Here is a 25,413-nt window from a genome sequence, read left to right on the forward strand (position 1 = left end):
TCTTATTATTTATATGTCCTGAAGCTGATTCTGAAGAAAAGTATCTGATTTGCAAAGAATATGTGGCCTACAGGCCGCATTTTGTGGGGCACACTCCTGCCATTGATGCCAATAGTGTTATTGGTATTTCTTGTTACTATATAGGACAGATATAGATTTTCTTGGATGTTTAATGGAATGAATTGATATAAATTCTCAATTAGTTCATCAAGGCTGTTTTTATCTATATTTCTTGATTATTTCTACTGATTGGACTTTCAATGAATGCTATGCTGTTTTTATGGGGTACGGTTGGAAGGAGAAAGAGATGTGACTTCTTACTTCATCAAGGTTGCTTTTATCTACTATTGGTTGATTATTGTTATTTTCTATAAATGCTATGGTGTGTAATGGGGTGGGAAGGGAAGAGTTATGGGTTCTTAATTCATCAAGGCTGTTTTTTTTTAATAAATGAATGAATGCTAGTTCCTTAAGGGTTTTCTGAGAATGGTTTGGTTGCAAAAAGATTATTATGTATTTTCTTTGTAGCCTTTGCTGCAATGTCCGCCAATTATTTTCCATTTGCAGTGGTTGCTTCCAGGATGCAGTTTTGTACTGTCAAGATTTTCCTCTGATGACTTGTTGAAACATACTTGTACATATAATGGTGGATTAGAGAGAGGGGATACAGTGAATTCAGAATAAGAATACCACATTTTTTTCTTCACAGGGAAGGAAAGAAGGAGTTTCCTGGAATCCTGTGCATGCATAACATGCTGATGCCATTAATTACATAATTGCTTATTAATGTACATCAGAGAAATTGCATCTAAGTGCCCGGTCCAGTCCAGATCATAGCTTCACAGATGGTTCTATTTGTGTGTTAAAATATTTTGCATACATTTACTGGCTGAAAATGTGTGGATTTTGCTTGCAATGTAAGCGTATTATGGAAGGTACTATGGTAAAAATACCCAATTATGTTAGGTACACACATAAAAAGAAATACTCTTGTAGTACTAAATCAGTGGTTTACCTTGCCCTATGTGATTCATGTCCAATCTTTTATATTGGGAAGACTATTAATGCCCTTAGGACTAGGGTATATCAACTTTTCTATATCAAAAAACAAGATCCCAAAAATGCTTTGGCTGTACATGTCCTTAATAATGAAGGGCATAGTTTTTTGTTTACCATCTTAGAGCATGTAGTAATGGGGTTAGGGGAGGTCCTTTAAATGATTTTCCAGAACTGCAAGAATTGAGATGGCAGTTCAGAACTAATGCCACTGAACAACCAGGGCTTAATAGTAACATCTCCATAAGCCATATTCTTAGGCTTAGGGCAGAGGGATACATATAGAACTATCTGACTATATAACAGTAATGGTTTCAGATAGTCTTTTTATATATATTTTCACATATATTTTTTATAATATTATGATGTATGTTTTTTTTATGGTTTGCATATTTTGCATAAAAAGTTCTTTTGTACACGTGTTTTAAAAGTTCTCACTGTTGATTTCTTTTACCTGGAAGGGGATGTATATGTATTGCCATGAATTTGTACTGTTATGCTTTTAGTGATATATACCTTTTAGGTAATTGTCAATTAACATTAATGAATTTAGGCGAGTATTTAAAGCTGGGTCAACATATATATATATATATATATATATATATATATATATATATATATATATATATATTGGATGTGTCTGTTATTCTGATGAAGTTTTTTACTTAAAAAATGAAAGCGCTCAATAAACACTTTTTGATGGATCCTGGTGTACTACTTCTCTTTGTTTTTTGTTGTTTGGAATATCTGTGGATTTTTTTAATTTTATTTTGTCTGATCATAAATGAACTACTAGGGTAAATATCCTTATCTGATTTTTTTAAAAATATGTACATATCTGTAGTCATACATTTTATTTTGCTATTTTCCTAAATGAGATGTTGGATTGAAATCCCTATGTATTTTTTTTACAGTATATCAAGAAGATGAGATTATACTATTCTACCTTTTTCTGTAGGAATTTCTTCCATTTTACTTAAGATGGCAGTACTGAAAATTATTACTTCCTTTCAGAATGCCACACCATAGTGAAATTAATTATATTACACTGACTCTGAGGGGTTTATACTATTAGCTGTCATTTATAGACATAATACCTTTCTTTCAAGTACAGAAAACTCTGAAGTTAAATTGCAATTTTAAGAAGTAAAAAAATCGGCAAGCATTATGTGCTGTTGTATGTAGTCCTGTCTTCATTCCTCCATTAGTCAGAGTATCATGTTATGATTTTATATCACTGCTGCACACTCAGCTATGACAAATTACTAGGCTTGCCTCTTCATAGCAAGGCTGTAGTTTCAGGTATTAACTATGTTTATAGCCCTTGTAGGAGGGAAAGATGGCAGGGCTATGCTTTGCTAAAAGTAGAAAACCTTATGATGTGAGAGTCAGGGATAAGAGCTCCTTTAGAATTCATTACAAAATTGCTTGCAAATGTGACATGACTTGCAAACAAATGTGGAATACCAGTGAAAAAAAATGTCAGGCAATATGATCAGTAGTTGAAACATGCTATGCCTGTATGTAGCAATGTAAGGAAAATGTTTCTTTTATTGTTTAGTTTCCTTTAACCCATGGACAGCTACTTGCAGCATTCACCTCTCAACTTCACACATACCTGTATACATCTCACATTTTCTTTTCTGCTCTAAATTTGGAAACAGTGAAAAGTACTAATGTACTAATCTATGGTTAAATCTCCAGTCTTGTTTCTTTTTTTTTGTTTGTTTGTTTTACTTACGCTATAATAGCTAATAACTCTAGTCTGCTTTCATTTGGAAAACTAAAATACATGACATGTTGTAGAACAATTAGTTTGATTTGATCCTCGCATATTTTCTGCAACTCGTTATTATTTTTTATTGGATTCTACTAGGAAACATATGGTCTGTGTTTTTCTCATTACAACATTTTTTTTTCACTCTTCTGTTTTGTAGTGTAATATGATAATTTCTGATTTAAAATAACTGTACTTGACGGTTTGTAGTGCAACATGATGCAACTGCTGAAAATGTGACTGCTGTACCTTGTATTGGTGTTGGGTCACAAGAGTGCAGCACTGGTGTATGGGGTATGTGATTGCTTTGGATGATGGCTAGCGGAACCGTTCTTTGCGGCTTCGCTAACACAGGTGTGTGCTACTGTGACTGCTATATACATTATGGAGTAATATGTATAGTGGATTACAAGTTTGAAATGAATTCATTTACCAGTCTTTGTATGTCGGGTCACTATGTACTGATGGAAAGAGGGAGATAACATTTATACTGATTTCTTGCACTTTATCAAATGTTTTGCATTGTATATGTGTCTACTGGTTTTGATTTGGAACATTATTGGCAAATGTATGTGGCGGAATTGGGGGGTTTGTACATATGTTCAGTTTCAACGTCTGCAGTCTGTAATGACGTTTAACATGTTCTCGGTGTGGGATTTGCTTTCCTGTTGTCTGTGTTTTGAAAGTCAGTGTTTCGACAGTCCGTGTTGTCAGTGACATTGTTATAAACGTTCTTTCTATTGGGATTTTGTGCATGTGGTCTCGTTGTTTTGACTGTCGGTTTTATGGTATTTCATTTAATTGAAGTAGATTGTAATACCAATACAATATTTAAAATCCAGAGAAAACAGTTTTGTCAAGCTGAATTGTGTGTGTGAGTACATGTGAGTGTTTGTGTGTGTGTGTATGCATATGTGTGTATATATATATATATATATATATATATATATATATATATATACATATATATAATATATATATATATATATATATATATATATATATATATATATATATATATATATATACATATACATATACATATGAAGTTAGTATATATAAGTAGGGGGTGGGGGTGCAGCCCCCGACATGAGGGGGCTTGCCCCCCTGTGTATATATAGTGTAGGTGTGTTGATTTGTGTTGTTGTGTTTGTGTATGTAGTGTGGGTAGGATAGTATATGTGTTGTGTGGTGTGTATATGTTTGTGATTTTGTATTTCATGGTTTTGGGGTTTTGGGATTTTGAACGTTCGCCTTTAAGGTTTTGAGATACTGAAATTCAAGACTTCAGTATTTCGAGATTATAAAGGGGAACCATATATATATATATATATATATATATATATATATATATATATATATATATATATAGGGTTCACTTTGTAAATTCAAAATACTGAAATCTCGAATTGCAGTATTTTGAACTTACAAAGCCACAGACTCACATTTCCGAAACCAGCAGAAGCGCAAAATTCAAAATACCGAAGCACAGATACTTTGAATTTCTGCTTCCGTTTGTACGGTATGTGGATGTTTAGGTTTCATTTTTATAAGTTTGTGTGTGTAAGTATGTTGGTTAGGGGTTTATTGTGTGTAAGTGAGTGTTGTGACTGTTATGTGTGATTTTGAGGGACTGTAAGATGTGTGTGTGTGAGTTTCGTTTGTGTTTCTGTTTGTGCGATCTCTGAGTTGGAATATATAAGTGGGGGGGTGGGGGGTGCAGGGGGTCTTGCCCCCTGCTTATATGTAGTTTAGATGAGTTTGTTTGATTGTAGGGGGTAGTTGTGTGTATGTTTATGGGTGTACTGTATGTGTAGCGTAATTACGGGATTTTGAATTTCGCGGTTGTGGGTTTTCGAATTTGTGAGTTGTGGTTGGGTTTTCAGCTTTGTGATTTTGAAATACTGAATTTCGAGATTTCAGTATTTCGAAGTTACAAAGTGGACTCATATATACATATATATGTATATGTATATGTATACACACACACACACACACACACACACACATATATATATATATATATATATATATATATATATATATATATGTGTGTGTGTGTGTGTGTGTGTATACATATATATATATATATATATATATATATATATATATATATATATATATATATATATATGTATATATATATATATATATATATGGATGCCAGTTTACAATCATTCATGCGAACAACAGTCTGTCAGCAGTAATGCTGCCGAAAATCAGAATGTCGTTCACAAAATGTCTAGTGAATTGTATAGTCTAACACACTTATGCGAATGCAGTAGTGCATTCGCATAAGTGTGTTTGGCTATATGCCCAAGAGCACGTTACAGTGGGGATTGGAAATTCATCCATATCCCCATTGTAGTGTGATCTCAAAGTTGGAATATATTAGTAGCAGAGGGTGTGGGGGTGCAACCCCCAAACTGGGGGTTGCAGGGGGGCTTGCCCCCTTTAAAAACGTAATATATCGTATAGGAGTTTGATTTACATCAGCTCCTATAAGGCTATCACGTCACAATTTTGGTGACAATGTCAACTCAAATGCATCAAACATTTGGGGCGACATTATGTATGCTCAAAATGATTGGTTTCAGTTTTCGTTTTCATTATTTTCAATGGTAAATGTTTTGCCATTCGAAATAATGATAGTAAGCCATGGATCACCTTCATTTAGTCAAATTACCAGAACATCAAAGTACAAAATGTTGAGACCAGAATGTCTAATTACCAAAACATTGAAAATTGAAAATGTTGAGTGTTCTAACATCCAATATGTAGATTCCCTAATGCTGTAGAGTTTAAATCTTGTAGTAAGAAGTTATGTATTGTATGGAACAAACATGGTGGAGATAGAGTTTAATGCTTTACTCTGATTTTTGAGATCTTTTGGTATAAGTTTGTAAGAAATGGGTAAGGAATTTTTTATTGTTTTGAATAGATGTTTATGCTTTACAGAAATGGTGATATTGGTAGTTAATCTGGCAGGACAAGTGAGTTGAAGGGTAAGTGTGTATGTTGTTTTTGTGTAGTTGTTTTGTGCAGAGAACAGGTGCGTGTGTGCAACTTTTGGAGATCGCCGTACAGTGGTGATTGGGAAATGTAAATTTTCTCCACTGTACTGCAATCTCATTGTTGGTATATTTAATATGTAGGGGTGTGGGGGTGCAGGAGGGCAGCCCCCCTGCAAAAATGTAAGATAGGCCTGATTTGGAGTATGCAGTTATGGATGTAGTGTTTTAGTTGATAGATGGAAATAGTGTTGTAAAGACTTGTGTGTAACAATGTTTTCAATGTTATGAACTTGCGATGATTAGAATGTCAATTTTATGGCTGTTCAACTTTTGGATATTTAGATATTCTGTTCTAGACGTTTTGTACTTCAATGCTCTGATAATTCAAGTTAATGAAGTAGATCCATAGGTGTATACAGAACCTATTATTTGAGCAGTAGTTGTTACATTTTTTAAATCAATAGCATATTTAAGCACATGATCCATTCTCCTAAGTATTAGTTATCGAGTGCTTACTTAGACGTGTTTGTGTGTGTGGGAGGGGTGTCATTGTGTAAAATGTATATGCTTGCGCAGCATTTATAACAAGGGTTTTCAAATTCAAGATGGTTTAAATTGCCAAGCTTGGATAATCATCAAAGAAGCCTAATACTGAAGATGATAAATAGTAACATGGTTATTGAAAAAGACCTTGAGATACAGATCCCAGTGGAAGACTGTTCAGATGTGTTGGCAGGGCACTATCTCTAACCTTTCTTCTAATACTTTTCCTTCAGAAAAGCACTAATGCCCACCTACCTTATAGCAAAATTTTGTGCAAGAGTGGAACATAGCAGATTTGAAGAAAAGCAACAGTTTAAAAAGAGTTACGGTAGGTCTTTACAGTGATTTGAATGCTTACTGTTTTGTTACTAGATTTCTAAAAGTGCACAATCAAGAAATGGAAAAAAATGAAGATGGTAATATTATGAAAAATAAACAACAAACTTGCCACAGGACTTAGCAAATGAATTTGTGAAATGTTGTTAAAACTTAAAAATAAATACTTATGTATACAAAAGTCCATTACAGACAAGAGAAGATATCCCCTTTATAACTAAATATGTGACTGCTGCTACAAGTGAAAATAAAAACTCATGCTGTCTCCTACCATAAAATCTGAGTGCTAGCATACAGACACATTACTGACCTATGACAACAGGCAGCAAACGCAGCAGTTCTTGCTAAGTCCGCCATTAAGTTGTAATCACTTTTCTTTGAAGGCAACGGTTATCCCTGACACATAAACAGACATCCTCATCATATGCAGCTTCATATAGAATTATGTACAGCTGAGATGTTCAACTGAGCTCAAATTTATTATGTTATCATTATTTATGCATTCATGTATTCATTCATTCATTCAATTGCTGTCAGACATTTCAAGTGTATACAGTCATGTAATTGCTCCAGTTGAGGGAGGGGCACATTTGTATCTGGTGAGTTGATACAAATTATTATGGCCATTTCTTATTTTTTTATTTTTTTATTTTATTACAATCAGATATCTGAAGTATACTCAGTTAACAAAGTAGATATAATTCCACACAACAAGTCTGTGTCTAAAAAATGGGACTTACGCTGTTCTTATGTGTTTAAGTTAAACAGTCTTTCTAGCTTTGAAATACTAATTTATATTTTTGGGAAGTATGTTAGAATACAGTGTTATGGCTCCTGTTTGTGGAAACAAAGTTGAAATATATTATTGTAGTCATTTTTAATGCAATCAGAAATTTAAAGAGTGCAAAATCAACAAAGCAGTTATAAGTCCTAGATATGTGGGCTGTCTGTGGAAGACAGTGACTGACCCTGCAGTCATTTGCTTAAGTGTGCACTCATTAGTCTGGTTTTACATGACTAATGTGTGTGCTTGAACTACAGGCTAGAATACTTTACTGTGGCTAATGTTTATGTGAAACAAAGTTTGAAATACAGCACTGTGGCTGTTATTTTAATCACTATCACAAACAGTTATAGGAACATGCTCCATATTATAGAATGGCTATTATTCCTGTACAGGGTCTGTCTGTGAATGAAAAGAAGCTGACCCTTCTGTTATTTGTTCAAGTTATACAGTTATTATACTGGCTTTATATAACTAATATATATTTCTATAAAACAAGGTGGAATGATTTAATGTGGTTTCTGTTTTACTGAAACAAATTTGAAATGCATTATTTTGGCCATTATGTCAAGTCACAAGTATACATTTGTGGTGAGCATGGTCAGCTATGTGGCTATAATTGGTAGGGAGACTGTCCAGGGATGAAAGTGACTCTCTAAGATGTCATTGGCTTTGGGTAAACAGTGATTAATCTGACTTTGCAAGGGCTACTGTGAATTTGTATGAAGTAAGTTGGAATACCTAACTGTGGTTACTACTTGTGTGAAATAAAGTTAAATGCATTACTATGGCTATTATTTCCTAACACACTCAGGTATAGACACAATCAACAAAAAGTGGATTTAATGGTTCAACTTGCCATGCAATAGTGGCTTATGATGGATGGCAATGACTGACCATATCACATGATTAATTCAAACAATTATCTGACTCAGTTAAAAAGTATAACTTTGTGAGAAACGAGCAGAAATACTTTATTGTAGCAATATATTAAATACCACCTGACATTTGAGAAAAAACATAGCTAAGGTGGGGAGAAGGGGCACAAAGTCTTAGGGGGCACAATTGCCAGGTGCCAATGATGTGAAAATGCAGTTTGTTGTGATTTTACTGTAGAAAGGTGTTTGGTACTATTTTTACTCAACAACTTTGAATTAATTGAGCACCAGTCTAGCACAGGGTGCCAGGTGACCTAACTACTGTTCTAATCTAAGATGAACAAAGTCATTAAAGTGGGTGCAATTGATGGATCTGTGGATAAAATGAATGCATGTGGAGTTATTACAGTTTAAAAGTAACAAGTTGGGCATAATTTATTTCACTTTCTGTTACAATCAGTCATCAGAATTGTGCGTAATAATTGACTATCTTTCATTGTCTAGGTATGATGTGTATGACAGCATGATAGCAACTGATCATTAGCCTGTTAGCACAGCAAGTAAAGTTATCATCTCACAGTGCTTGGTTCTATGGTTATGTTCTTGTCTGTGATTTCTTCTGTGTTGTTTGTATGTCTTCCTTGTCTCTGTGTCCCTTTTATCCGTGTGTACTGTTTTCCTCCCACACCCCAAAAGACATGCTGTAGGTGAAATAGCATTCCTTCAGTTTGCCTATAAGTGCCCATGCATGCGTGTGTGTGTGTGTGTGTGTGTGTGTGTGTGTGTGTGTGTGTGTGTGTGTGTTTGTGTAAATCTGTGTATATATCATTTGATAGATCTCACTTGTCAAGACCAGTGTCAGCCTGTGTGTGCAAGTTTGAAAATATGATCACCTTCACTTTTGTCTGTGGATGCATGTAGTCTTAGCAAGATCATAGCCAGTGTGGGTAGACGGGAGTAGCTGCCAAGGCACAAGCTGCAAGTGGGTGCTGCCAGTAATGCAGATGAGTTGCCAGTTGGGAGGGAATGCAGTACCAACATTCATTTTAAGCAGCCACGGTCACTATTGATTAAATGTGTATGTGAATCTGCATTTGCAACAAAGAGCTAGCGTGCCTTCTTTGCTATCATTTTTCAACTTCTGGTTCAGAATTTCTTTTTACTTTACTTTTAGCTTAGCTGTTTACCAGTTTACTTAATTATGGTTTTGAATTTTACAGACACATACATACCTCTGCTTGTAAACAGTAAAAATAAATAACCAGTTATGTTTCAAAAATAAGTCTTAAAGTGCATCACAGAAGTTATAGACTTCTAGATCCCTAGCAGTATAAGAAGATTTTGACACAGGGTTATGACTGGGTCTCATCCTCAAACTTTGCTCTGAGCAACACCTATTCTAAAACCATACCTGCTCAGAGGAATTGACAGAAGTTCAATATAGCTTCTACAGAAGCTGGGGACAACGTTGTCAACATTTCTTCAACTTTCATTCCAATCAAATGTTACAAGAGTGTGCAGAAGGTTGCTATAGCTTGTCGAGGGATTATGTGCTGTCTAGGAGAAACGTGTTGGAATATGTTAATCTGATAATTATTTATTTATTTTTTTACTTTCCTTACAACTAAACATCAGATTTGTATTCATGATAATATTTTTGTGAACAGAGGCAATCAGGCATACTGTGCATATATTTCTGATAACAAGAAAATGAAATATATTACTGTTTCTGTCTGTTCTTTCTCTTTTGTTCCAGTCTAACATACATCAAAAGGCTGCATACAGGATTGCTGTATTATGGGGGTTGGGGAGAGGAAGCATGCTGTTTGTATATATGACAGCAATTAAAAATATATATCTGTGATCATAATATTTTTCTCTTTCATCCAAATCTAGCATCAGGGGTACACAGAAGGTTACTATCTTTTCTTCGGTGGGGGGAGAGGTAGAAGAGTCAAATACTATTTTCATATATTTGTGTTTCCTCACAAGCTTTTCTTTACTCATTTTATTGGGAACAACTATTTAGTCACCTTTAAACATTAAGCTTTGGACAATTATTTCTTCCCTGAAAGAAAAAGATATGACTAAGCTTCATTCCCTATTCATGATATGTATGAAAGCTATTATTGGCTCAAAAGGTTAGACTTTTGGGGCACCACTAGCCCCAAGACTCCAGTTTTAATTTAGTAACTCCCTCCACAATTATTAGTGTAGTAATAGTCATTTAGATGTGTTGAAAGGATGGTTAAAAAAGCTGAAAAGTAAGGCAAAAATGTGAAAAAAAAATAAATGAAGTGATCTGAATGGCATGGGGAGGCTAATATGGGGAGGGGGACTGAGGGGGGCACTGGTGGAAGGGAGGGAGGGTGTCATGGACTTCCTTGTCTAGGGTGCTCTTTCCCCATAACTTGGCCCAGTTGATCTCAAATGGGCATCAGAGATGTATATAGTCAATAAAGTGACTAGAATGAGTGGATACTGAGGCACTCTCTGAATGAAAGTGACATATCCCAGCTACTGTTTGATTTTATGCAAATTGTACTGCCTGCTCTGTCAAAGTTAGTATATATATATATATATATATATATATATATATATATATATATATATGTGTGTGTGTGTGTGTGTGTGTGTGTGTGTGTGTATGTGTATGGGTCTACTTCTAATAATCAAAATCCCACTTACCAGAAGACATCATCACTGAGACAACAACACCGAACAGTTACTTTACAGAATGATAACACAACTGATTTCTTAAACAGGGTAAGTACGCACTTGGACAACAAGGGGAAATTTGCCCTTTTCCCACTGTAGTGCGAACCCGTTGTTGGTATATTTAGTTAGGCAGATTGGCAATGTGTACGTTGTAGCCCCCCCCCCCCAACCTGGGTGGGTTTGACATACTGCGGTGTGTTTCCTCATTCCATGTTGGCCAAGTGCATATATATGTATATATATATATAGATATATATATATATATATATATATATATATATATATATTTTTTTTTTTGTGGTTTGAGCTAAAAAATCACTCTTGTTTGATCTTTTCAACATTTCATATTTACTGATGCAAACTTATATGTGTGCGAGTGTGTCCTACTCTAAATGAAGTTTACTATTTATATATTTATGTATGCATTTGTTTATATATATATATATATATATATATATATATATATATATATATATATATACATTTTTTTTTTTTTTTGCAACTGGAGCTAAATAATACCTTTTTAACGAATATGAGTTACAGAGAAGGAACATGGTATTCTTAGATATTTTTTTCCATGATACTGTTAAAATTAATGAAAGAATAAATCAGTGCATGAATTGAGCTATCAATACAAAGTAACAGGACATCAATGACTTCCAATAATGTTTTCTTTCTTGGGTGGTTTTGTATTAAGTATACATGACTGGTGTGGGGATATAGCAAATGTTATCTCTGTTTTACCACCCAACTCTTTTGCTTTTTTATCTGGAGTACAAAAGGAATCAGGTTATATGTGGAGTGCAGTACTAGTTGTTAGTCACCACGTCAGTGCTAGTATGTCATCATGTGGACTGGGTACAGCAATGCTAATCAAATATATCGGTAGGCTGACTTTTAAAAATACTGAAGTATTTTAGCATTTAGGGAACATCCTTAGGCCAGCTACAATAACCTTCCAGTTTAGCTTTGTTCTAGTGATATATTTATCAGATATTTCCTTTGGTGTTTCTAGTGCCCTCTATTGGATTTCCCTCTGCAAGTAAGTTCTGTAACTATCCCTCTGTACATAGCGACGTAGACTGTATGTTTCATTCACCTCATGAATTGGCTTTGTTCCATTTATATATCTAGCAGATTACTGTAAATGCTAAAGTATTAGACAAGAAGGTTAGGGTCTGGGACTCTCATTCCCATTCTGACAATCCATTCGTTTTCTTAATGGAAGTGTCCCTCCAAAGTGGTAGGAAGTGCCCCCTAACAGTTAATAAATTGAACAGGGAGATACAAATAAATATTGTTTCTGTATAAATCTTTTTATTGAATTTTTACATAAAACCTGATTTCCGTCATCAACAGATTATGCAGTTCCAGTGAACATTAAACATGTGAATTCTTACAGAACATTCTCATAATTATGTTTCATAGCTGAAGTTTACCTCACTTAAGAACAAATACAGTATGTAAACCTACATTTTACAAACAACACACTTATACACGTTACAACCGATAGATACATATCATAATATGTGAACGGGAAATAAAGAGAAAATTAATAAAGATAAAGACAAAAACCCATCCTCAGCCAAAATATAACTGATGATGCATGACAGAACAATAATTATTTCTATCCATAAATACAGAGAAATGACTAAATAAGAGAGATGGTAAGATAAGATGTGGAGACAATTGTTAGCAAGAATATTAAATGTCTAAACAATATATGGTCAAGATTAAGGCAAAGCAGTTAAGAGGTCTTGACAGCAGTCCTATTTAACATAAAAGATGGCTTCATTGCCTTTCCTGATTGCAAATGCCTTTTGTAGATCTCTGCTAGGATCTATCAACAAATGGAGACAACAGGTATATTACATGATTTCCAAGAGTAACAGCTTAGTTTTATTATCAATATCAACAAATACATCAGAGTTAGAAGGAATTGTTCTTCCTAAAGGAATCCATAAACCACTAACCATTCCCTTTCTTGATTCTCATAAGGGTACCATCAATCAATCTTATCCCAAAATTGTGTCCAAAATACATGCAGCTGTGGACAGTCCCAAAAAATATGCTGTCAGGATGCATTGTATTGTGCATCACTACATCTCTAGCATACAGGAACGCAATTAGGCACCTTCTTAGATATTGCCTCAGGAGTGATAAAAAGATAATGCAGGCACCTCCATGCAAAGAATCTCCACCCAGGGGAGCAAGCAACCTTCTGAGGAAATTGCAAAAGTGTCCTAACCTGAGTGTCTCGCTCTACAAAGTTAAAATAACACTGTAATAATATGTCAGTTAGAGTGGAGATGTAAACACCCCTTAGCAGAATACCTCTGTTAACTTCTTCAAATATTTGATACAAAGGGGCATTGGAGTTAGGAGCCATAAAAATACTTTGTCAGTGTAATAAGGATTTAAGCAAGAAGATTATCTGATAATAATAAAAATAATGACCTATAGGGAGGGTAAATGCTTTTTCTAGCTCTGCCATTGATTTAAGGTTATGATTTATCAAGCCGACAGCAAGCAGTTCTATGGCAGGACCAACTATCCTCCCTTCTACCTGTATCTACTAGAATCCCTCAAGGCTCCATTCTTGGCCCCTTACTATTCTCCATATTTACAAATCAGATAGCTGTTTCCTCTCCGTCTGCCTCTATAGTGCAATATGCTGATGACACTACTATCATTTGTACTCCCCCTACTCTAAGCAAGCTACAAACAATAACACAACACAGCTTCACTCTGGCTGAAGCATGGTTTTCTACCATAAAACTTTTACTCAATCACAAAAAAACTAAACTAATTCTCTTCAGCCCAGGTAGATCCCCTGCACTCAATGACTTCATCATTAACTCCAAGGACAATACCTCAATCACCCCAACAGCACACACTAAACTCCTAGGAGTAGTAATCAATAACAAACTCAAATTTGATATACACATAGCCCAAACAATCAAAAAAGTTTACAAAAAGCTAGGTCTCTTGTATAGGAATAAGCAATTCATGACCAATTATACCAAAGCCACCATTGCCAGAACCCACCTATTATCCACCCTACTGTATGCCTCACCAATCCTGACTAATCTTCGCCACAGTGAATAAAGCAAAATGGCATCTTGCTACAACAAAATTGCCAAATTTGCCACAGGTGCTTCTAATAGAGCCCACCACTGTCTTTCCCTCAACCAACTCAACTGGCTTGAGCTGCCTCAATTACTTCTTAACACTCAACTCTCCAAAGCCCACAAACTATATTACCTCCCAAATAAAATCCCCATTTTACAAGACCTAATACAACCCTACACCGCCACCCAAGCCTTAAGGTCAACAGACCAAAATCACATAAATGTCATCAAACATAGGAATGAGGCTGTCAAATCTCTTTTTGCCTGGTCTATAGCAAAAGTCTGGAACTCATTTCCAAAACACATAACTTCTACAGGTTCTGCTCCACAATTTAAAAAAACTACTCAAAACCCACTACTTTAACAACTGGCTATGCCCATGTGACTTCCCAGGCAAATCCACTACATTTGAAGTGATACAATGATTCTACCAAGGATCACCTAATACTGCCTAACCTCTGTATATTAATTCTTAACTAACAATGTTCTATTCTGTTCGTATCTACTTATTCATTTCTGAAGACAGTTAAACATTTACCTACATACAAGTGGTATGCTTCTGGAATACAATAATTGTATCTATACATATATCTGTGAAGAAATGTAAAATATGTTCTTGTATAATATTGTATGCATTTAGGAGAAAGTGTTGTAATTCATAAAATTATTTGTTAGACTGTTTTTTAAGTGGAGCTTTTCTCCCCAGGCCTCTGCTGAAAATGGACCTGTGTCCAGTCGGACTTTCCCGGTCAACAAATGTAAAATAAAAAAAATAAATTAATATAAAACTGAAAAGTAAAAGCTAGAGTCCTATCCCGCTATGACCTCCATGGAAACATATGCTATGTTGACTGAAAATCTGGGCGGGAACCATATGGAGATAATGAAAGTGTTAAAGTACCCCAATGGTCTATCTTTAAAAACACTTATAGTCTTATAGATATTGCTAAGATACTGTGACTAACCAATCAGCTGAAGATAACTCTAGGAATAAATAGCTATGGCAAACAAAAGGAGGTATTTCTTGCAACCTTGAGAAACAGTCCTGGTTTCTGTAGGTGGATAGGATTGAAAGATTGAAAGTCTACTGTTGCCACAAGCTGATATGCCCATGAAGGGAAGCATACTAGAGAGAAAATTCTGCCTGAAATGTAATCAGAAGATTCGGAACCAAGATTCCCCTTGAGCCTGAGGCAAATTATGTGCACTCTGGTTCCCTCTTAGCAAAGCTGGAGACCATAGGAACCTAATAAAAATGTTGCCCCATCTCTACAGGGTCTTTAATGGAATTCTGATTGGCAGGGCTTGCAGAATGTATAAAATCTTTGGCTATAGAACCATCTTGAGGAGGAAGAGTCTAATATCAAAGAGAACTAACCATATTTTCCACTCTTAAAATGTTGCTCTATTAACTGCTGAATAGTGTGAATATTTAGTTTTAGGGTTTATTTATTTGTTAATGCCATACTTAACCATAAATATCTGAATGGGGGGTACTTTAAAATCATATAGAACAGTCTCAGAAAAGGCTGACATGACCATAGATGCTATTAATACTGATTTAGTGAGATTAACTTTTTATCCTGGAAATCCTGCCAGCCATCTAGATCTCACCAATCAGTGCTGAGATCCTTTTGCAGATCTTGCAAAAAAAAAAAAAAACAAGCAAGTCATCGGTATACAACACTACTGCAGAAGAATAGTTTGTGTGAAATCTTTCTACAGAGCTACCACCAGCAGCTCTATGGCTGCAATAAATAATAAGGTGGCCAATAGATAATACTGTCAGACTCCTCAATGAAGTTGTAATGAGTTTGAAATATATGGTCTCACCAACACTGCTGATACAGAGTCATTATCATGTCAGTAAAAGAAAGCAGAAAATTAAAAGGGGACAACACTTGTCTAAGATAAAGCCATCTGACATTGTCAAATGCTTTTTCCGCATCTACAGATAATAGTGCCACTGGAGTGCCTAGCAGCTGGGCCTTTTGTAGCTAAAGTGCTGTCTGAAGTATGTTATCCCTAGCCGACTGACCCTTGACAAAACCAATCTGATCCGGGTGAATTAGGAAAGGGAAGAATGAAGCTATCCTGTTTGTCCAAATCCCCATAAATATCTTACTATCGGTATTAAGTAATGATATGGGCCTGTAACCAGTGTGGGATCCTTGCCTGGCTTGAGAACTGGAAGAATCACAGGTTGCTCCCAAGATGGCAGAATAACAGCATAGTGTGTGGTTGCTTGACAGGCACTCTGAAGGAGGTCCAGAAAGGATGGTATTCATATACTTCTGCAGGGAGTCTATCTGCCCCCTGAGCTTTATTGGCTTGTAAGTTCCTGATTACTCCTTGTATTTCCTGCCTAGTTGTGTCCCTAACTAGGTTTGGGCTTGTTCAGCCAATAAACCAGGCAAATAAGATACAATATTGTAATGTTCAAACACATATTTGATGTCAGTGGCATCAATATTGTCTTCCCCATATAATCCCTGAAAATACTATTGAAATTGCCCCAAGTTTAATCAAAGGGTAGAACATTTCTTGTGTACAGGATTCACTGGGAGAGTTAAAGGTGTGTTCTTTCTTAAATTCTTATTATAGTTCCTAGCTACTTGGAAATAAACCAGTGATGAGACCTCATAGTACTGAAGTTGAAGCCTGTCTAAAGCAATCTCTGTCTTTTTTTTTAATAACCTGTATTTCATTTTTTGGGGGTAGGATTTTTTTTTTTTTTTATGGAAGTGGAGTTACCAGTCCTCAGCATACACCTTAACCTGAAATTTGGAGGTAGTATCTTGTAAGCCAGTTTCCGCATATAGCCTTTCCATCCTGGTTAGAATTCCATAGCATGGTGAGCAATAAGTTGGATCACATCTATCACCTTCTAGATATGTCTAGCAAGGTCAATAAGGGATAAAGCCTCAGTCTAGCCTCTCAAAAAATTTGTGGAGGAGGTTAGATGAAAACTCCTACTCCCAGTGGTATCTCCCCAGTGGATGACACTAAAAATCTTCCACTGCGATCAGGGACACCTGAATAGGATCTTGAATATAATGCAAGATAAGTTTCAACTCTCCTGTCCATATGGTTGGATGCAAATATAATGGGACTAAAGTTATTATGTGGATTTCTGTCTTAAGTATCATTCCCACTACATCCCCTCCTGCAAGGGAAATTTTAACTAACACATCTGCTTAGGCAAATCCTTTCCTTATTAACACCACAACACCTTTACACATTGCTGCTGGGTGTGCTAATGAAGCTACTAAATCATAACACCAAGTCTCCAATTTAGAATACTCCATGTCTGTTAAATGCATCTCCTACAATAACAAAATATCAAGTGAATGGTAAGGCACTCATACCCTTTTGTGAGCCCACTTGACCACTTGATAGGAGAGTTAATTCCATTAATATTTACACTAAGTAACTTCATCTAAAGCAATGAGAAACATGAATATTGAGTCCTATGAGTGGTCTTAAATAAGTGATTGGTTGTGTCATTCCACTATAATGTATTGTTTACACCACCACCAAGGATAAGCCTTGTTACTATGAGAAAAAATACAGAAGAAAGGAAATAAGTAACTGGAAAAACAGTAAAAATATAATTAAAAGCTGATATAATAAACTGTACAAGAACATGCTGTAAATTGATTTGACACACAAGAAACAACTATTTACAACAATGTATAGCTAAGGCAGTGACTCCTAAGGTTAATAAGTAATATTATCCTTCTGACTTCTCCCTGCCAAAAGAAAAATATTTGGCAGAGATGTCAGTACTTCAGAAGTGTGCCTAATATACAAGTAACCCTCATAACTTCAGGTGAAATATTTGTGACCATTAACTGTAACATAACACAGACTGGCTCCTACCAAGCACACTTAGGTTAACATGTCAAATAAACTCTCATCAAAATGATATCAATCTAACATAGGTCATCATTGACAACTACTATAGGAAAAATGGAATGGTATTCCTGATAACCTGATCCATAGGTGACAACTTTCAATCCTTTAATATGTAACACTCACCATTAATAATAAATGCTTTTTGAGTGTCCTTGGTTTGAGCAGACTGATCTGGTCTAGACTGGGGCTGGTTTTGACCATTTTGGATCTGGTGACTATATGGTGGATAATTCTGGAACAGTATCATGTCTGGAAGACTGGGATGACCATTCCATTATATCAGGCAGTATTATTCCAGACTTAGCATGAAGAAAAGAGATGGCATCATTCATATTTGTAAAAGTATGCCGGACATCTGGTAATAAAACCCTCCGTCTTGTTGTGAACAAGATCACTGCCTTAATCCCTTTTTCTTTTATCAGGCATAGCAATGGTAGCCAAGTCCTCTGTTGGCCCACAACTCTTAGAAAATTCATTGTCAAATCTAATCTTGTGCCTAAGATAAGAAAGGTCTCACTTCACCCAGGAAATATGAAGAATATTCTCCTTTTGCTAGAAGGAGAGACAACAAACATTGACTGGTCTCAGAAGTGTGTCAGGTTGGGTACTGGTAACAGTGCCTAGTAAGCTCTCTTTATTATCAACTTTGCAGAAGCATTCAAAACCAAGATGGTGGGCAACCATGCTTGTAAAAAATGAGTGTCTTTTTGCTCCAGTCTCTTTCTTGTAAGCCCCAAATTCTAATGTTGTTGTGATGGGACCAGTTTTCTTGATCATCTCTTTGCTCATATATCATGTGAGTAAAATGAAGCAGGTATTCAATATGGTGCTCAGCCTCCTGAAGATGCACAGCCAGTTCCTGAATTAATCTGTTGGGAGTACTGTTGCAATCTGCTGCTGCAAGAATAGAAGCTTTAATTTCTTGTACTTGAGCAGTTAAAGATGTTTTTGCAAAGCTTCCATTAATATTGTTAGCTGGTTGATGGATGCTTCCAGTAAAGTTATATCTGAAAGCTGTACAGAAGGGGGTTGCTCTGGCAAGGCTTTAGAGACCTCCAATGTAAGGTTGAATGAGCCATAAGACCTGTTCACCATGTGTGCTGTCTCTTGCACAGATATAGGCCACTGCCACAAGGCTCCCAAGCTTGCTTGCACTTTGGGATGGCTGCTTCTTCAGATGCATACTGAATAGCTAGCAGACCAATAATAGCACAACCCATCAAAGGAAAAATCACACACAAAGGTGAGCCTAGGAAAACTTGTAAACATCCTTAGACCAAGGTGACATCAACCACCAATGATTATCCAAAACTCAAAGAAAGGCAGAATCAGTGTCTGTTAAAACTACAGTCAACAATAAAAAATAGATTTCTGCAAATGCAATTAAAAAAATAACCAGTCTGTGTGTTATTTTAAAGTTTTAGCACCTTAAGCTCCAGTCTTTGCATCTCACATATTCTGACCCTGTACCAGAAGTCCACGTAAATTATTTTGACTATAAAGTATAAGGCTATATTTTTCTTTTACTGTGGATTGCAAATAATAAGCTATAGTAGGTCAGTTTTTTGTTTGCTGTGGATTACTTACTAGATGACATGACATACTAAGGTCAAACTTATTTCTTCTTTCTCCTGCTCTGTAAGTTAGTCATATGTTGGGAGATGAAGTTGTATATTACAGGATATGCATAGAAGCTGCTACTTTTGCTAGAGCTGTTTTCATTTTCTTGTTATTGCATTTTTCTGAGTCTCATTGTGCATCCTTGCTGTAGGGCTGAACATTTAATTTAGATTGTGCAGAGTTTGTTGCTCATACTAAGGTAAATATACTGAAGTTTTCACTTTTCGTCCTTGTACAGGTCTTTTTAGTACATTTGGAAGTATCTATCATTCCCTGAAATGGACTGCAGCAGATGTCTACATATGCAGATTGGTAGATGAGGGCAATCATTACGTGTGGAAATCCAATTAAACATTTGTAAGTGTCAACAGTAGCCCGTTCACCTAAACTTCATGATATAAATTATTTTGTTTTAATTGTTCTTGGTATAGCTCAACAGAAAAAATACACCTAACACTGATAAATCCTTCCTTTCTACAGTGTTGGTCACTGTTAATGTAAGTGAACAGGGCATCCAGTTTTGATGACTAAGGCACTGACCATTTTAAACAGATTGAAGAGAGACCTCATGTTGTTGCATATCATGCTTAGGAATAATAAAGTGTCTAAGCTGTACATTGGTGCTCACAATGCAACAAGGGAGGAGGTGTCCATACTAATAAGAAGAAACATTCAGTAAATGAAGCATTCATTTTATGGACATAGAGAGTCACTGTTTAATTATACATTTTGACTCCAACTTATGACTGGTTACCCTGGTCAACATTAATGCCCTGGTGAGGATTCCTGTGACTTTCCCATGACCCTGTAAAAGAATTAATTACTTTAAATCCTGAATAACTACAAAATTGTTTTGAGAGAAATTTCAGACTGCTGTCAAACATGGCTGTGGATAGGCTGTAGGGTCTTAAAGGGCATAAAACACAGCATGAGATGTCAAGGGTTCATTACGATTAGCAGATATGTGGATAGTGCAGAATTAATGCAGTCAATACTCCAACCTACTGAAATGAGAGAGTTGGAGACAGCATGATACCCCGACCCCATGTAGAAAAAAAAAATGGGAAAAGGAGGCTGATGATGATGATGATGACTCTAGCCTACTAGCATGTACTGGCCGATAAAGCAGAATGATCTTTTTTTTCTAGAATATAGGCAATGAACCAGCAGCAGTTTATTTCTCTGACCACTCTCATGCAGTCTCAACACTGTATGAATGCTGTCTACTCTTTATGAAGTTTCTGGCATTCAATTCTAAATGACAAATCACTGCAAATTGAACTTGATGTTTTGAATACACACTTCTGAGTGGGAATATCCTGTGGAAATGCTTTCCATCAGCATGACTTTGAACATATTCAAGGTTATATTATTGTTGCTCAGGTCCATAGAAGGAGGTAGTCATTCAACAGTGTGGTGCCACCACTGAATATGAATTCTCATTCAAATGACTGAAACATATGAAAACAAACTAAGACAGAATCCATACCAGTTGGTATCAATATTGTTTTTACATTATCGTGATCATTATCTGTCTTTTTCCTATTGTTTCCATGGATTTCAGGTGTCAGCACTTCTTGATTCATCATCACTCTCCCACTTTCTGACATTCATGGCCGACTCTTGCATGTCTCCTGTCATGGAATTCATCCATCTCTTTGATGGGAGCCATCATCTCATCTTGCCTCTCTATCTCTCCCATATATGCTTCCCTGAACCATCTTATGCTTTCCTGCACATGACTGAACCATTGAAGTCTTCCCTTTAACCTTCTCTGCAGCTGGTGCTTCTTTAGCTTCAGCTCTAATGTCTTCAGTGCTTCATCTTTCTTACACTGTGCATCCTACTACCCATCTCAGGCAGCTCACTACCATCTCCTTAAGCTTCTTCAGCTGTTCTGTCCTCACTGCCTAGATTTCTGTGCTGTAGAGATTCACTGACTGCACCACTGTTTTATACATCTTACATTTCAATTTCTTTGGTATTTCTCTGTCACACACTTCCCCTGTCACTTTGTATCAGTTGACTGCAGTGCTTCTGATTCTAGCTTTCACCTCCTCAGTCAGAGTTTCCTTCTCCTCAACCATGCCTCCCAGATATTTGAAGCTGTTAACCTGTTACATTATATTCCCTTCTATCTCTAAGTTCACCAGGTTAGACAAGAGAAATGTAACAGTTTATCAGAAGCCAGCATCCATAGTATCATGCACTCACTCAAGTCACTGCACTGCAGGTACCAATATTATTCTATCATAGTCTATGTGGTTGTAAGAGACATACCTCACTGGACTATATGAAAAGAGATGTAATGGATCTCTCAAAATATGTATTACAGACAGGCACAGGCCTTGCATTGAGCAGCATTTTACCTTCACCAAGATGATGCTACAGTACAAACATAAAATGACAGATTTTAATAACTGGCTTAGTTTCTGGTGTCACTCCAGGGGGATCCAATATCAGTCAGCAGGGGAGGACATGGTCAACAGACCGTGCTGTTTTGCCAAGAATAGGTTGCACCTGTCCTCCCTAGGCTTTTGGATATTTTCATCCTGTTAAGAGCCTTTTTTTAAGCAGTGCCAAAAAGACAGAACTACCATCTTAGTGAGAAAAATCTCCAAGCAATGTTAAGGTGTTACTGCTCAATACATGGAGCCTAAACAAAAAACTCCACATCCTTCAAGACATCCTCACCTTGGAGAATGTAGATATATGTGCAGTTTACAAGCAGTGCAAGGCTACAGTGCCTTCTACACATTTAGGCCAGCAGCAGCAAGACACAAAAATACCACCAAGTTGGTTAAACAGGATGATACCATGGAGCTCATCTATGTGCAAATAACCATAGGTAAGGTTCCTCCCATATCAGGGCTAGCTACAGGTCACAGGTCACAATCTATGCCCCCAGAGCCTCATGACTCGTATCTAAACCTACTAGAGATACTCACCATTCAACCAAACACCCTATTCAAGGTTACTTTAACTACCCCTTGATAGACTGGGAAACATGCACTGCCTCAGACTCACTAGCACAACACTGAATGGACTTTATTACCAGAGACACCCTGAAACAGAGATGGTACGCTCCAAGAAGAGAATCAAGCATACTGGAGTTGGTACGCACTGACCTGAGAGAGCATTGCATCACCCCTGTGTCATGTCCACACTAATGAGATTCACAAAGCTGTCTCCTCTGAAGTAAAAACCAACTCAGAAAACCCAGTTAGACCACTAGCAGTTAGGAACTATTCCAAGGCAAACTGCAGCCTATTAAGTGACACTGTGAAAGTTCAAGGCTCCCCCTAACCCCGAGACCATAGCTACCTATGCAGAATTATTCACAGAGTCCCTATACAAACATGTGAATGGCTGCATGGAGGCTGCCATACCTAACAGAAGTAAACTCAAAACAAACACTAAAAACAAACCCTACTATTGGAATCACCACCTAAACAAGTTATATAATAATAAATAAAAAAAAAAAACTCATAGCAAAAATCAGGAAAAGCAACTCTCTTAAAGACAAATGCACTCTTATACAACTAAGCAAGTAACTAAGAGGTCTAATGAAGTCCAGCAAGGCCAACTACAAGGGCAAAATTGCCTTTCAGGCTAAGGACAATCAGAAGGCCTTCTTCAGCTATCTCTTAAATCTTAAAGTTAACACTGTGCTGAACTGGTGGTGAATGGTACCACTTTTGCCAATCATGATGACATAGCAAATCTACTGGCTGATAAATTTATCTCAAATTTAACCCCCAACACCCCCAGCTCCTCCAGAAGAAATCCCCCTCCAACATACTTCCGACAACTATTATCAGAGACCAGATGCAGTGCTCACTAAAGACAACCCACCTCTATGGGCTCTGGTAACGTCCCTGTTTGTCTTCTAAACAGTCTAAAACTTGATCTATCAGGACTATATGAGAGACTCTTCAACTATAGCCTGAAAACAAGCTATGTTCCATGTGAATGGAGGACTGCAGCAGTCATTCCCCTCCACAAAGATGGAATATCAACCGACACAGGGAACTACAGACCCATCAGTCTAACGAGCCTAATATGCAAAGCCATGGAATGAATTATCAAGGAAATGATAAACAAGGACATTGGCAATCTACAGACACTGGACACATTAAAATTTGGTTTTGTTAAGGGAAGGTCTTGCCTACTTCACCTGGTAGACTTCCTTGAGTGGGTCACCAAGGCAGCAGATGAGGGTGAAACAGTGCATACCTTGTATATTGAACTGACCAAGGCATTCAATGCAATACCCCCTCAGGGATTGTTGACAAGCTTTCTAAGCTAGGCACAATTCCCTACATAACTCACTGGATTGCTGGCTGGCTCACACACAGGACCCAAGAAGTCAGGATCAGTGAGATCACTTCCACTAAGAGACTGGCCACCAGTACCCCAGGACTCTGTGCTCAGCCAAGTCTTGTTTGGCACCTATTTCTCAGAAGTCAAGGCTAATTTTCAGGGTCTCTGGCTCACCCACTTTGCAGACAACTGTAAGTTGAGAGCTTTTATAGATTCCTCCCAAGATGCCAACATCTTGCAGGAGGGTTTAACGCAGACATATGACTGGTGCCAAAGCTGTGTCCTAAACAAAATGCTAAAAAATGCATTATATTGCCTTCTGGAGAACTATAACCCAAGATAATTACTCCATTGATAAAACAGCCCTAACAGTTAACCCAGTAGTATATAAAAGGATTTTATATATTTTATGTAGGGTTATCGTTATGTTGACATCCTGTTGTTCTCTTTAAAGAATGCAAATACGAAGATAGGAAAAACTGAAAAATGGAAGCCATAACAAAGAGGAAAACACAGAAGGAAACAATCAAGAGGGTTGTACTGGAGAAGATGGGAGAGGAGGGGCTGCTGTACATGTTTGGCATGGGATAGACACCCCTATAATTTTCCATTATTTTTTTTTATGTAAGAGGCTAGCTTGGGTGGGAAGTAGGTAAGACGGTGTAAGAGAGGATAAGAAAAGGGGGATGATAATGTGTTCAGCCTAGGAGGAATCTTCAGTCCATAGGACATCAAACATTTCCACTGCCTGATGGTGTTGCAATGTGAAAAACCCAAATGTTGATAGAGAAGGGGCATGTGGTTGCATGGTGGTTGGAGCCAACTGGGGCAGTTAGTCTTCAACCCACTGAAGAGCATCCTGGATAGGCTGAAGATATGTCTTAACTACCTACTCCACTGCATCCTCACCCAAGTACCAAAGCTCATGGTCAGTGAGCCTTTCCAGGCTGCTATGTGTCAGGGCACCTAAAGTGCCAGTGCCACTGTCCTGATTCTGTGAAGATGGCATACCTGGACATGCAGAAGGTGAATATTCCCTGACTCGGGAGGCAGAGAATTGTGCTGCTCCTAAGGATTCTGTAGCTGTAGAAAAAAATGAACAGGAATGGGGGAACGACAATAAAAAAGGATAAATGAATGCATAATTAAAATAAGAAAAACAGAGAAAAAGTGGGAAGACAAAAAATGGAAATAATAAATTCCTGCATAATGTTACATATCATTCTAATCTTTATTAACAGTGAATTTTTATTTTTATTAAATCTTTCTTCAAACAAAAAGATCTGGGAAATGGTTTATGGAAACATGGGAACAA

General features: G+C 36.7%; 1 protein-coding gene across 1 annotated transcript in view; it reads left to right on the forward strand.

Moving 5' to 3' along the window:
- The window catches only part of LOC122809215 (formyl peptide receptor 2-like), a 99,772-nt gene that overhangs the window by 63,067 nt on the left and 11,292 nt on the right, over nt 1-25,413 (forward strand). Inside the window, exon 2 of the mRNA XM_044080525.1 lies at nt 20,014-20,132. Within this exon, the coding sequence (XP_043936460.1) occupies nt 20,092-20,132 (41 nt within the window). The 5' untranslated portion in view covers nt 20,014-20,091. The remainder of the gene's footprint in view (nt 1-20,013; nt 20,133-25,413) is intronic.

The sequence above is a fragment of the Protopterus annectens genome, chromosome 8.part0 (genome assembly GCF_019279795.1).
Source record: "Protopterus annectens isolate FY-2018-M chromosome 8.part0, PAN1.0, whole genome shotgun sequence".
In the NCBI taxonomy this organism is placed as follows: Eukaryota; Metazoa; Chordata; order Ceratodontiformes; family Protopteridae; genus Protopterus; species Protopterus annectens.